This window comes from Notothenia rossii, assembly GCF_949606895.1.
Source record: "Notothenia rossii genome assembly, chromosome: 7".
Lineage (NCBI taxonomy): Eukaryota > Metazoa > Chordata > Actinopteri > Perciformes > Nototheniidae > Notothenia > Notothenia rossii.
Genome location: NC_136905.1, coordinates 58477776 through 58492312, shown reverse-complemented (window position 1 = coordinate 58492312; position 14537 = coordinate 58477776). Strand labels below are relative to the sequence as shown.

Genomic DNA, 14537 nt, shown 5'->3' with positions numbered 1-14537 from the left:
GAAATGCTGTTGTGTTTTGTGAAATGCTGAGGTGTTTTGTGAAAAGCTGTTGTGTTTTGTGAAATGCTGTGGTGTCTTCAATCAATCAATCAATCAATGTTTATTTATATAGCCCAATATCACAAATGTTACATTTGTCTCAGTGGACTTCACAGTTTGTACAGAATATCAGTATGACAATACGACACCCTCTGTCCTTAGACCCTCACATCGTACAAGGAAAAACTTCCAGAGAAAACCCACAGTTTAAAGGGAAAAATGGGAGAAACCTCAGGGAGAGCAACAGAGGAGGGATCCCTCTCCCAGGACGGACAGACGTGCAATAGATGCCGTGTGTAAATTGAAAAGATAATACATTTGCAACATAGGTAGTCCAAATGTTTGGAAATGCATGTGTGTATAATAGGAAGATGAATCCACGAGTATATCCATCCAGGACTTATGATCCAGGACCACAGCCACGACTCAAGATCCAGGACTCGCAATCCATGACACAGGACCGCAGGATCATCCATGACTCCGGATCCCGGCGTATATAGACACCAAAAAGAAAGACATTTGGGGAAGCTGGGTTAATCGGAACATGAGAGTACACAGGTATAGACAGAGAGAAGGAAGAAGTAAGATGTCCCCCGACAAACTAAGCCTATATCAGCAAAACTAGGGGCTGAATCTAATCAGCCCTAACTATAAGCTTTATCAAAAAGGAAGGTCTTAAGCGCACTCTTAAGAACGGATAAGGTGTCTGCCGTCCGAACACAAACTGGAAGCTGATTCCACAAAAGTGGAGCTTGATAAGAAAAGGCTCTGGCTCCCATTGTACTTTTAGAGACTCTAGGAACAACCAACAACCCTGCATTCTTGGAACGCAATGCCCTAGTAGGACAATAGGGTATAATGAGTTCTTTAAGGTAAGATGGCGCCTGCCCATTAAGGGCTTTGTAGACGAGAAGAAGAATTTTAAATTCTATCCTGTGTTCTATAGGGAACCAGTGTAAGGCAGCCAGAACAGGAGTAATGTGGTCCCTTTTCCTAACTCTGGTTAGTACACGAGCTGCAGCATTTTGAAATGCTGTGGTGTCTTGTGAAATGCTGTGGTGTTTTGTGAAAAGCTGTTGTGTTTTGTGAAATGCTGTTGTGTTTTGTGAAATGCTGTGATGTCTTGTGAAATGCTCATGTGTTTTGTGAAATGCTGTGGTGTTTTGTGAAATGCTGTGGTGTTTTGTGAAATGCTGTTGTGTTTTGTGAAATGCTGTGGTGTTTTCTGAAATGCTGTGGTGTTTTCTGAAATGCTGTGGTGTCTTGCACTTCAGGGCCACTGTAACATTTACTGTTACAGTCACCACACAGATTTTGAGAGGGAACCTGGAGAATATGTAGAAAATCCATGCATATTTACCATCTGTATTTAGAGAATCATTATCTTACGGAAGTGGTGCAGTAACGGAAGTAACCTATTTTGTTTTTATGATATGGACTTGCAAAGTAATAAAGTCGCTAATCTTAGCTAAATGTAGTGAGTAAACATTTAAATATTTTATTTCTAAATTGGAAAAGGACATTTTAAAAAGGAAAAACTGAAGTAAATTGTTGATGTACACTTAATTACTTTCCACCACTGTCTGATCATTCCATAAGGTACATTTGCTAATTTCATGATTCTATATTTTAATTGATTCTTTAAAGCAGGTGTTCCCAACCTTTATTGTGCCAAGGACCGGCAGATACATTAAAATCAAATTGCGGACCGGTTGTCAATTTTAACTTATTTGAATATTTACTCACCAGCAGGTGGCAACAGAGGCTAATTGTATTTTACAGCCTGATGAAATACCAATATGCATCCAAAACATAACAACGTTTAAAACCAGGATACAATTAAAACAAAGGACCGCTTGACAAATATTCATATAATATATAATATAGCGTAATATAGGTGGCAACAGTGGCTAATTGTATGTAACAGCCTGAACAAATAATATATAATATGCATCCAAAACATATTAACAGTTTAAAACCAGGATACAATTAAAACAAATTAGGACCACTGTACGTACACATATTGATATAACTGAAATGTCAGTGAGACCCCTGGGCTTGTTTGCCAGCAACAATAACGTCATACCGGGGCGTTCGTTCCGGTGCACTCCGACAGCATTTAGCACTACATCGAGATTAAGATTAAACTAACTGATTTTGGGAACACCCACATACCTATGGAGTTGGCCAGATGTGTGTAAATTACTGTTCATGGTCATTTGAAAACAAATGCCGTTGTTGGACACACACAAACACACCGAACATACACACACACAGCGGAGCTGAGCAGAGCACATACACACACAGTGACGTGCGGTGACGTTCATGGCTGATGAGGCACTGACTCTTTCAGTCAGATTTACAAATATTATATGTTTAGTCTGATGCTTCGATTCATTTTAAACAGACTGTTCAACAAAAGGATACCCAAAATCTAAATATTGGATTGTTCTTTCTTAGTAAGATGATCCCATGTTCATTACAATTGTGGTCTTACCTTGACTTGAAGATGAAGTCCATGCTATCCTTCTGGACAACAATCATTTTTGTAAAAGTCCTCCTTATCTCCCTCTAGTTTCAAAACAAAAGTGTAGTTTGTTGTTTGCGTCTACCGTCTCTGTGTAGAATAACAGTAGCAACAAGAACCTGTGGGCTCACGTGCGCCCCTTCAGTGCGGCAGAGGTTATGGCTGCCTCTCCAGGTGCTTTTTTCATTGCCGTTGTATGATGAGACCAGCGGGCCTAAATATCATATACGTGAAATAAGTTATTTAGAGACTATGGATGGCGAGGATAAATGTAATAAAGGGATCTACAAACATTACATTGGTGACTTACAGTGAGATGGTAACAGGCATGCGCTTAGTGCCCGCGCTCCAGCCAGTTGCTGTGGGGTGACGCATTCTGAGGTGAGGCAAAGCTCATCTGTGCCTCACCTCACCCCACAGTACGTCCACACAGCAGCTTTAAAAAAATCTTCCAACGCTTCTCTGCCCATTGACTTTGAATGGGGGTGACGTCAATTTGCCTCGCTTTTCGCCGAACTGCATTGTGGGGAAGCAAAGCGAAGATTTCCAGGATTTTCAGGATTTTCAGGATTTTCAGGATTCAAAAGTTGAGCAATGTTCAACTTTTGAAGCTGACCTGGAAGCGTCAGCCAATCAAATCCCGTTTATGCAAATCTGACAGTACAAGTGCTAGCCAGTCAAACCGCATGCAAGCTGGGAGAGCCAGACCGCAGTTCATTTCCTCATAATCCAAACGAGAAATTACGGTAGCAAATCACCCGGTTCTTTACGACCAGAACTATTTACTGGGATACAAACCGGAGGAACCAGGCATGGAGGGAGGTGGCAGAGACAGTGGGTGAAACTGGTAGGTTTTCGCCTGTTTGGGGAGTTTATATATATATATATATTGCTCGCATAAAATCCCCGGGTTTTTTTGCTTTGTATGTCGGGGGCGGGAGATTCATGTGATGGGTCGTTGGACGCGTTGCTCGCAAAAAATCCCCTAGCTCTCAGACACGCCCAGCTCCAAGATTTTCAAGATGTTTTCAAAGCTGCTGTGTGGACGTACAGGCTTGAGTGCGCTCACAAAATAAGTGCCTGCGCTACATTAGTGCCCGCGCTTCAGCCAGTTACTGTGGGCTTACGTGAGGCAGAGCTCGTCCCTGCCTCACTCCTCTTCGCTCCCATGTAGTTGTAGCGGAGCTCGGACAATTTACTGATTTTGACTATAAAAAGCGATTGGAATCATACAGAAATCAATCAAGGCTCTGCCTCCCCTGACTGCACGTCGCTGCACACACATCATGCGCCTTTGTGACCCGACATTTCCTTCATACAACGAGTAATAGGGGGAATAATCGGTCCATTCGATGTGTGTATGTGTAGAGGTGTGTGTGGTTGAAACGTAGCAGCCTGCAGTGGGGAACACAGTGAAGGCGGTGTGTACGTGCTGGTGCTGCACTTCTCAGAGGCTGCTTCCTGATGCTGCAGCCATTTCATGAAGTGAAGGAGGCTTTACAAGTAAAAAAAAATAGCTCTACAACCCTAGCCGCAATGTCCTTAAAATGAAGTCCGAGTTCGAAATATATCTTAAATAATGTATGCAATGCCATTCCCCCACAAACATAACAGTCTGCGATTAAACGGTTGTCTCCTGTGTGCTCCACTTGGCGCACCACCTGTAACTTTATCTGAGACCTTATGCTAACCAATTTTGATTTATTTTGTATGTTTTGGATGAAATAATATGACTAGTATGAAATTAAATTAAAAAATAAATTGAATTTTCTTTGATAAAACTATTTTTATAATTCTGCAAATATTACGATAAACTCACAGCTATTTCGCGGGCCCGGCAGTAACACCTCCGCGGCCCGGAGCTGACAAATAACCCCCTCTGGAAAATCCTAAATTGTAGGATAGTTTGGCCATTAATAAAATGCTTTTTGATTAGATTTCTAACGAGAAGTGTATATTGTACTTTCAGAATCCACGTCCAGTGGATGTGTAGGATCTATAGTTTGATAGACATTACGAAGATGATTTGAGGTTTCGCCAGGAGAAAGTGTAACGGCAGCGTCCATGTAAAGTTAGCGTCAACCCTCACGGGGTGAAAACAGTATTTCCGGTCTTGAAGTTTTCATAATAAAACCGTATTCCCCCCATTGTCAAATGATTTTAAAGATATATCTGCAGTACTCATCCACTAAAAACATCTGTTTATCCTATCCAGTTAATTACACAACATGAATTGGTTTAAATTGCATACAATGCTTTTGGGTTTTTCTCATAGGTTTTTCCCTTCGAGTCTGAGAGATACATTTCTTTTTTCAGAAGTTTTGATAGGCTAAAACATCAAACTGGAAGCTCTGTGATTGGATGCTTTAGCTGCAATGCACATGGTATTTATGCGATATGAGTTCCGAAAACATTTAAAAAAATAAAAATCATACTTTATTCCGAGTGGGCTTGCTTTTCTCTTTGGAAGTCATCACATAACTGCATTGTAATACACGGTTCGGCTGCATTAAATATTACATATCTGCCGTAGTTCTTTATTTATAGAGCCCTGATTAGAAGACCTTTGGACAAACTGGAAGAAATGCTGCTGAAACTGAATACGTGACATGGATCATAAATATATTAGCAATTAAACAACATCTTTCATTTATTTTCACACAATACGTCTCCTTGCCGTATCAACACTAATTCGGCTGACTTTTATATTTGATCCAATTGGTAAATAGATTATATTTACAACGGTGCACAACTGATAGAAAGGGATTTGTAGATTTTAAAGATATTACTGATTTTCTTTGAATATAATAATGTAAATACTGAGTTGAGAGAATAGTCAGGGGTTTTGGGTGATGGGAGACACATCTATGGAATCACAATTTCAATAGCTTACCATTTCTGTCTGTGATGTTTTACAAATCAGATATTAATGTGTATAGCCTACACATTAATATCTGATATCGTTAGCCTAATAGCATAATTGCCCAAGTCATTTTTTGGCCAAATTGTGATATCTGCCTAACTTTACTCTCCTACCACTGCTGCATCACCCTGCCTTATTGCCTATGTCCTCAGCCTATCAGAACGCATTTTAGAGTCCAAAATCACTATCTGCCTAAGTCATCTCTTTGACTTAGGCATTTTTGACGCTACATACAAAGATGGCGGACCGCATGAGACAGAGGGCTCTGCTGACCACAAGTGAAGCATTAGCTCTTCTTTTTGATTCATCTGGTGAGCTATTTCATATTTCTTCAACTTTCTAGACACTAAATGTACTTTCAGTCAATCAAAGGGATTAGGAACTGTGTGTTTAAACTTTTAATCACATTTCTGCGACAAGGTATGATGAAGTAGCAACACTCAGCAACTTTATTTTCTTCTGCTTCAGGGTCAGGAAATGAACTTGATAACAATTTAGAGAAGGACTCAGAGAAGGATTTAGATGACAGTAGATGTGAGAAAGAAGGAAATGACAGACACCGGGCAACGGATTGAAGAATAAACAGCCGATGAAGCCTCCAGAGCTGATTCTGATCCTGATTCATGGTCAGAAAGTGAACACGATGACTCTGTCTTGGATGAGGACTATAGACCTAAGAAAGATGACCGCCCAGATGATGATAGTGATGCAGACACGGCTCAACATAGTTAAGAAGAGGCTGCACTTGAAGCTCCCGCAGTTAAACGTCATAAGCGTCCAAGGTCACATATGTGGAAGCGACAGGTGATAAAAGAGAAGCGCCTTAAGGGGGAGAATTACAAGAACGCAACGGGACAGGAGAGGCAGCCAAAGACCATGGGCCCACCCTGCACATCACAGCACTGCTTAAGGTCGGAGAAACGAAGTTGTGAACTGCTGAGTGAAGAAGAGAGAACGGATATCTTCAACAATTTCTGGTCCATGCCCTCCTGGGAGACACGCAAGCTGTATATCCAGACTTTAGTGGAAAATGTGCCTATAAAGCAGAAGAAAGGTGGTGTTGCATTAAGGAGAAAAACGTCCCTATCATACCACCTGCAACTGGCAGATAGATGTAAACTACCTGTGTGTAAGATTATTTTCTGTTCAACCCTTGGCATTGCCCCCAGAACCATCGGATCATGGTTAACTGTGGACATGAAAACCAAAACTGATCCGCCCAAACCCAAGATCAATAAGACTGGTCCACATATGCCCATATCAGATGCTGACCAGACCTTCCTGAAAGAATGGCTCTCTGGGCTGCCTACTGTTCCATCCCATTACTGCTGTCAGGTTCCCTCTTATCAGGATAAGAAGTTTGTGGAGCCGGGAACAGTTCTAAGTGACCTTCACAAGGAATACCAGAAAGCTGCTGGTAAAAGTGGAGCACGTGTTGAGAGTGAGACATATTTCCGAAAAGTGTTCAGTGAGCAGAAATACTCTGTGTTCGTACCAAAAAAAGAACAGTGTGATGTATGTATCGGCGCCAAGGTGGAAAATATAGATCAGGATACCCTTACTACTCACATGAAATTAAAGGCTCAAGCTCAAGCTGAAAAAGCTAAGGATAAACAGGAATCCAGTGACAAGGTCTCAGTGTGGACAATGGACCTTCAGAGCGTTCTTCTGTGTCCCAAGACAAAAGCTAGCAAGATGTATTACAACACTAAATTACAGATGCACAACTTTACTTGCTTCAACCTGGGTAACAAAGATGGGTATTGTTACGCCTGGGAGGAGCATGAGGGCTCCCTCAGCAGCGAGGTTTTTGCCCATCTGCAGTACAAGCACTTTGAGTCAGTCCTTGATGCCAACCGAAACATCGAAAAGGTCATAATCTGGAGTGATGGCTGCGGCTATCAAAATCGATGTTGTACCATCACAAATGCGTACCTAGATCTGGCCATGAAGCATGGTGTCACCATAGAACAAAAGTTTATGGTTGCAGGGCACACACAAATGTAGTGTGACTCCATGCATAGCCTCATTGAACGGCGTACCATCAAAGATATTCACACTCCACGTGATTACATTGTCATCTTTGAGACTGCACGTTTGCACCCATCCCCATACAAGGTGACCCAGCTATACCACAGTGACTTCATGAAGTTATCTGGGGCCTATGTCACCAAAATTCGACCAGGCAGAAAAGTTGGCGACCCCACAGTCCATGACCTTCAGGCTCTCCAGTACTTGGCAGATGGGCGAATCCGGCACAAGTTGGATTTTGAGTCTGACTGGGAGGACCTACCTCAGCGACTCAGCATCCCCGAAGAACCGGTCCACTGGGTCCCACTCTTTCCTGCCCAATTGCCAATTACTTTCAGGAAATACAATGACTTGCAAGCAATGAAACCAGTACTACCAAGAGTGGCCCACCAGTACTACGACAACCTCCCTCATCAATAGAAAACGAGTTCACACAGCACCTGAGTAGGATTTGGTTAAGGTTAAACAAGTAAAACAACTTGGTTAAGGTCAGACTTTAAGAAAAACTTGGTTAAGGTTAGACAGGTAACACAACTTGGTTATATTTTGGAAAGTAAAACTACTTTTCTATGTTATGTTTGTATAAATGTGACCCGCTCTATCGAAATCAGTCGGAAGTCGCAACGGCTCATTTCAAAATAAACGTGGATTTGAGTAAAAAACTAGTTTTTCGGGGTTTTGGTGTTTTGTTTGATTTCAAATAAACAACGTCTTGGCTTTCAGAATCTGAAACTTTTATTTCCAAAATCAAACGATAAATACATGTTTGAAGCTTGTAATGGGAAGATGACAGCTCTCACGCTGCTCTTCCGCAGCGCTGCCCCCCCTCCCTCCGGCTGACATTATGAATGAAAAGCGTATAGTAATCTTAAATAACACGGCAGAGTCCGTGATAGTTTATTTTCATCTGATTTCAAATAAACAAAGTCTTGGCTTTCAGAATATTAAACTTGTTTCGCCAAATTCAGATGATAAATACAACTTTGAAGCTTGTAAAGGCATAATTACGAGCGGAGAACGGAGTAACGTAACGTCACAGCTGGCATAACAACAGCCGGTGTTTCTTGTGAGGGTTTTCCCCGGGAAACCAACACAATACACACAAACGCAAAATACACAAACACACACACACACACACACACACTATATAAACAAACATTATTCCTCGCGACCTTCACCCAGTAAAACGAAAATATTTTTCCTCCGTACTTTGACAATTTATTAGCCGCTAATCAGATCGATGGATTCCAGAGAAGATCAAATCGCAAGACTGTTGAACTCCAACATTGTGAGAGGGACAGCCTCTGATGAGCAATGGGTTCAGCTGATCACTGATTACTTTTTGACGGCACCGGTTGAAGTTTCCCCGTTATCCGGCTCCGATTCAGAGTCAGACAGCCCTGACACTGACAGCAGCCCTCAGACCACGGATGCTGAAGAGGATGAGGACACCACAGAGGAGCAACCACTGCTGAACGACCCGGTGGCTGAGACACTTCAGTCCGTACGGCATTATGTGAGCGAGGACAGCGCTCAAGAGATTGAGAGGGCCCGTGACTACAGGTGTAGCTGTACATTTAATGATGGAGTTCCCTGTTACACCCGTTACACCCCTGAGGAGATGGTCAAGAGATGAGACCAAATGAATGAAATGACTAATGGTAAGTAACGTTATAACGTTATATTATTTAAATACCTTTGACTGTGGTAACGATGTGTGTGTGAGTATGGGTTAGTGTTAAAAACATAACAACAATTAAAATAATGCTCACATAACCACCTACAACTTAAAGTTGGCTAATACTCATTGAAAAATTATTGTGGTGAACATTTTCATAAATGTTTCAACCCTACATTTTATCCACATGGGGAGACATATTTTTTTGGCTACCCCTTAAATCACATGTGGCCCCAGCCTAATTATCTAAAGATGTGCAGAGATAGGCAGCTACAAATGTATTATCTCATGTGAGAGCAGTTTACTCTGGAGTCACTGCCAGACTAGCCTGTACTTATTATTACCCTTTATAATAGATAGAATATGTGTGTATGGGAGTGTGTTTAACATAATACTATAGGCAATGTGTGGGGGGTGGGCCTGTGTGTTCTGTTACACGTTAAAGATTTAAGTTGTGTGTGATGAGTGATTGACACAACACATTATGTAATGTTATATGATTTTCCAGGTGAAAAGCATTTGGTGCTACTTGGAAAGATAAGCTCCAACATAAACCTCTCCAAAGAGACCGCTTGTGCAAAGAGAGGACACCAAAAGGAGCGGAAACAGCAGAGAACGTCCTATTTCTTAGATGGGCACAAAATCTGCCGGGAGACTTTCAAGTTTCTACATGGGTGAGTTTGATTTTGAAAAGGCTACTTCACTTTTGGTAGTGTTACTATTTTCAAATGAAGTGGTAATAAGCCATGCATGAGTTGAACTGAGTTTGACAATAACTGAATAGAAGCAGAATTTACAGCAATAGTAATACATAAATAAATAAATATATATATATATATACATGCTTTTACATAATGAAAAAATACAACGACAATGTATATACTACAATGCATACATTAAAGTAAGCCATAAAAAACAATCAAAGACTGATGTTTTAAACCATTCCAGAATTTCTCAAGACAAGCTGACAGGCATCATCAAGTTCTACAAGGAACATGGCTTGGCCCCAAGGATGAGACGTGGTGGTCGTGTGGTGACCAAAAGGGTGTTGTCCTTTGAAGACATCCAGCGAATTGTACGGTTCATTACCAACTTTGCAGATGTCTTTGCCATGCCACTTCCTGGACGGATTCCAGGGTTTAAGAGGACGGACATCAGTGTTCTACCAACAACTGAGACCAAGTCCTCTGTGTGGCGGAAATACAAGGTTCAGATGCAGGAGAAGGGTGGGTATTTTCTTATATTTTAATCTTGTTTTTTTGGGGGTTTTTTACACGAGGAAACCTCAATGGAAAACTAATGATGAGTAATCTAACAATGCTATCTTTGTCTTTAATCACCTTTCCAGGTCACCGTGCTGCTGGCAACAGCACATTTAGGAAGCTGTGGAAGGAGCTGACTCCCAGTGTCATTATTGGGAGGCCGATGACAGACCTATGTTGGTTCTGTCAGAAAAACAACATGGCCATCTACCGCAGCTCCAACTTTCCCGACTGTGTCAAGTCAGCGAAGCTCAGGAAGCAGGAAGAACACCTCCGCACCGTGGGGGTGGAGCGTCAGGCTTACCAGGAGATGGTCGCCAGCTGTAAAGAAACAGCTAGAGAGCTGGGTGTCAAATTAGGACCCAACCAACCCTGTAGCAGAGACATCACCATCCACTACAGCTTTGACTATGCACAGCAGGTGAGGTGTATGAATGTGATGAATGCTGTGATAATCCAGAATTTTTGGAATGTAACAATATGAATATTCACACATTTTTAGAATTAGAGTATAGATCACTCATTAGTTAATTCATCTGTTGGTCTGGTGTTAAAGGGTTCACTACCCCAGTGACCCTCTCCAGCCCGGGCCCATTTACTTTATGGTTCCCAGGAAGTGTGGACTGTTTGGTGTCTGCTGTGAAGGTGTTCCTCAGCAGGTAAACTACCTCATAGATGAGGCTCATTGCAGCAGCAAGGGTTCCAATGCTGTCATTGCCTACCTCCACCACTTCTTCTCTCAGTATGGGCTTGGGGAGAAACATGTTCACCTGCACTGTGACAACTGCTCTGGTCAGAACAAAAACAGATACCTCCTCTGGTACCTTGCTTGGCGGTGCATGGTGGGACTCCATGAAGATATCTCCCTCAACTTTCTTATTGCTGGCCACACCAAATTTGCACCTGACTGGTGCTTTGGCCTGTTTAAGCAGCAGTTCCGCCGCACACCAGTGTCCTGCCTGAAGGACATCAGCCAGGCTGTCAGGTCCAGTACCGTCACTGGAGTCAACATCCCCCAGCTGGTTGGCAATGAGTCAGGGGAGACCTTCGTCAAAACAGACGACTGGCACAACTTCCTTGCCCCCAGCTTCAGACCGCTTCCAGGTATCAAGAGGTACCATCACCTACGCTTCACCAGTGCCGATCCTGGAGTGGTCTACGCCAAGGAGTTTGAACGTAAAGAGGAAGAATCCTTCATGCTGCTACGCACAGGGTGCTGTACTGACCAGGAGGCCCGTCCCACTGAACTGACTCCCCCTGGGCTTGATGAAAAACGGCAGTGGTATCTTTTTGAGAAGATCAGAGAGTTCTGCACTAAGGAAACCAAAGACATCACCTGCCCCAAACCCTTAACACCTCATCCTTAATGAGTGAGAGTGCATAATACATCAACACTATGTAATTCTTCTATAAATGCTGTAAATATATTTCAAATTGGTTTTAAGTACTGTTAGCTACTCTGTTGATTGTTTGCTATTTTTATATTGTGTAGTATATTTATTTGTTCTGTTGCTTGCTTCTTTCTCTAAATTAGCTTTTGTGCCAAATGATTCTAATGTTGTGATAGGTTAACATGCAATCAGTTCATTTAAGTATTTATTCATAGTGTTTTTCATAAAAATTGTATATCGATGATTGTGCACGTGGGTATGGGTGTGCACGTGAGTACGGGCGTGCACGTGAGTACGGGTGTGCATGTGGTCTGGGTGTGCACATGGCCATGTACATGGGAATAGATGTGTGCGCATAAGCATGTGCTCAAACATGACCAAAATACATACATAAATTGATGAACGTGCACGTGAGTTCGGGAGTGTACGGGAGTGCACGTTGGTACGGCGTGCATGTGTATGTGAGTGCATTTGTTCCATGTATTGATGTATGAAAGTGACAACAAGAGAACAGTATATTGTGTGTGTGTGTGTGTGTGTGTGTGTGTGTGTGTGTGTGTGTGTGTGTGTGTGTGTGTGTGTGTGTGTGTGTGTGTGTGTGTGTGTGTGTGTGTGTGTGTGTGTGTGTGTGTGTGTGTGTGTGTGTGTGTGTGTGTGTGTGTGTGTTTGTTTTTGTGCAAACAGCTCTAGATGAATTCGTTTTATGGTATGGTTCATTTGAATAAATACCTAAGAAAGTACAGCAAACTTTGAAGGCCTTTTTCTCAAAATCATGGTTCGATGACATTCATTATGTAAAGTGACGTATTTTGCTTAATATTTGGAGGACAAAAACAATATTGATATCATTAGAAAGCTAATAATCTCATCTTTCCAACAGTGTATCAAACTCAAAATGTGTTTCAGGGTCAATGTGACTGAAAATGATAGAGCAGGTCACAAATGTGTACAAAGAGTTGTGTAAGAAAAATGGCCTAAGTCATGGCACATTCTGCCTAAGTCATTTTTATTTGTTATACAATTGATGTTGTGTCTTTTTTTTTGTGCAAAATATTTCACACATCTGGTTGAACTTACTGTTACAAAATCAATAAAAAATACCAATGTGCTTGCTAAAAATTTATTTTTTTCTTATTTTCCAACAACATTCAAATATGACATGGGCAATTATGATATTAGGCTAATGATATATTACATTATATATCATATGATATATATATATATATATATATATGTGTGTGTGTATGTATGTATATGTATATATATGTATGTATATATATATATGTATATGTACATTATCAGCTATAATATGATATATTATAGCAATAGCCTGTACAATTATGTGAACACATGAATAAAACTATACATCTTCAGATGTTATACATACATAAGTGTCTTACACTAATAATACAAAGTTATTATGCCATTGTATGCTGTGTGTTATTTTTAACTGCTTCAGACAGTACCTTTCCAACTCCTCATGCAGTTGACTGTTACAGGTCTATACAGGTTCATGGTACAATGCATAAGCTTCAAATAGAGAGACTGAAACTGTATTTTTCTTTATCATTCTGTTTTAATTGCACAATAAAGTTAATAGTAATATTATGTTTGATATTATTATGTTTTATTAACTAGACCACTGGCTTTTTAACCCGCACCGCCTAGTGGTTAAAGCGCGTTATTGAATTTTGTTGTTGAATATGTTATATTTGATGAAAACATTTAAATATTAAGAGTAGCCTACATACAATATAGGGGGAGAGTAGAAGGTCACCCTTGAAAAAGAGATCAATGATCTCAATGGGACTCACCTGCATAAATAAAGGTTTGAAATGAAATGAAATGAGAAGGTCAATGATAGAAATATAGAATAGACAATATCAAGAAGATACTTTAGTGATCTCTACAATAAAACAGCTAGTGGAGGACGTCCAAAGATATTAATAGGAGGATGTGCAAAACAGGCAATCCCCACAGGAGCAATTTGGGGTGGAGTGTCTTGCCCAGGGACACAACGACATGCTGACAGCAGTGGGGTTTGAACCTGTGACCCCCTGATCCCAAAACCAAGGTTCTATCCACTGCGCTAAAGCTGGGGAACAATAGTCTTGCAAGGGGGGGGGGTGAAGAAAGGAGAAGAAGGGGGAAGAAGAAAAAAGAGGGAGAAAGAGAGGAAAAAGATGACAAAAAACGATTCTCTTGCTCCCTGTTCCCCTTCTGTAGCATGTAAAAGTCTTTATATACAGAAGTAGGCCTACTTTAATAAAGACCAACAACGTATGTGTTTGTTGACTAATAACACTTGTGTTATGCAGTTGTGTTACTATTAACACATTTCTATTAGATTATTATTTATTTCTAATAAATATTAAGTAAAACGTATCTACTTCTTTCAAGTTTATTACATACAATTATTATTATTTTCTTTATCAGGGATAGTTTTGAAGTGGAGTGACACATGAGGCTCCCTCCTCTCAGATGGAGGGAGTAAATACAGCACAAGCTTTGGGACAAACTCCCCTCTCTCCGGCAGAAACAGGAAATACCGTAATATGTAGGCCTAACAACGGTTTCAAATCAGCATCTCTTTGACAAAAAATGTAAATGAATAACTCAAATAAAACTCCAAACATCTTTAATTGTGTTTTGTAAAGCTCTTTTAGTTTTAAACCTGATGTTTATA

At 41.0% G+C, this 14537-nt stretch overlaps 1 protein-coding gene across 2 annotated transcripts; it reads left to right on the top strand.

The window, feature by feature from the left end:
• The first annotated feature begins 8113 nt into the window (after positions 1–8113).
• Positions 8114–11945, top strand: LOC307047525 (uncharacterized protein). Of its 2 annotated transcripts, XM_079694529.1 has the most exons (3): positions 8114–9872; positions 10147–10424; positions 10547–11945. In XM_079694529.1, exons 1-3 carry the CDS (start codon positions 9688–9690, stop codon positions 10942–10944), a joined length of 861 nt encoding a protein of 286 aa, XP_079550655.1. In that variant the 5' UTR covers positions 8114–9687; the 3' UTR covers positions 10945–11945. The 2 variants fall into 2 exon arrangements, with proteins under 2 accessions (XP_079550655.1, XP_079550656.1); XM_079694530.1 differs by having other exon boundaries at positions 10147–11945.
• Positions 11946–14537: the final 2592 nt, after the last annotated feature.

Bases quoted from the DNA above. Each gene is read 5' to 3' on its own strand.
- LOC307047525 (XM_079694529.1), top strand. From the start codon at position 9,688: ATGTTATATGATTTTCCAGGTGAAAAGCATTTGGTGCTACTTGGAAAG. The intron at 9,873-10,146 runs GTGAGTTTGATT...AAACCATTCCAG, and splicing joins ACTTTCAAGTTTCTACATGG to AATTTCTCAAGACAAGCTGA. The intron at 10,425-10,546 runs GTGGGTATTTTC...TCACCTTTCCAG, and splicing joins GGTTCAGATGCAGGAGAAGG to GTCACCGTGCTGCTGGCAAC.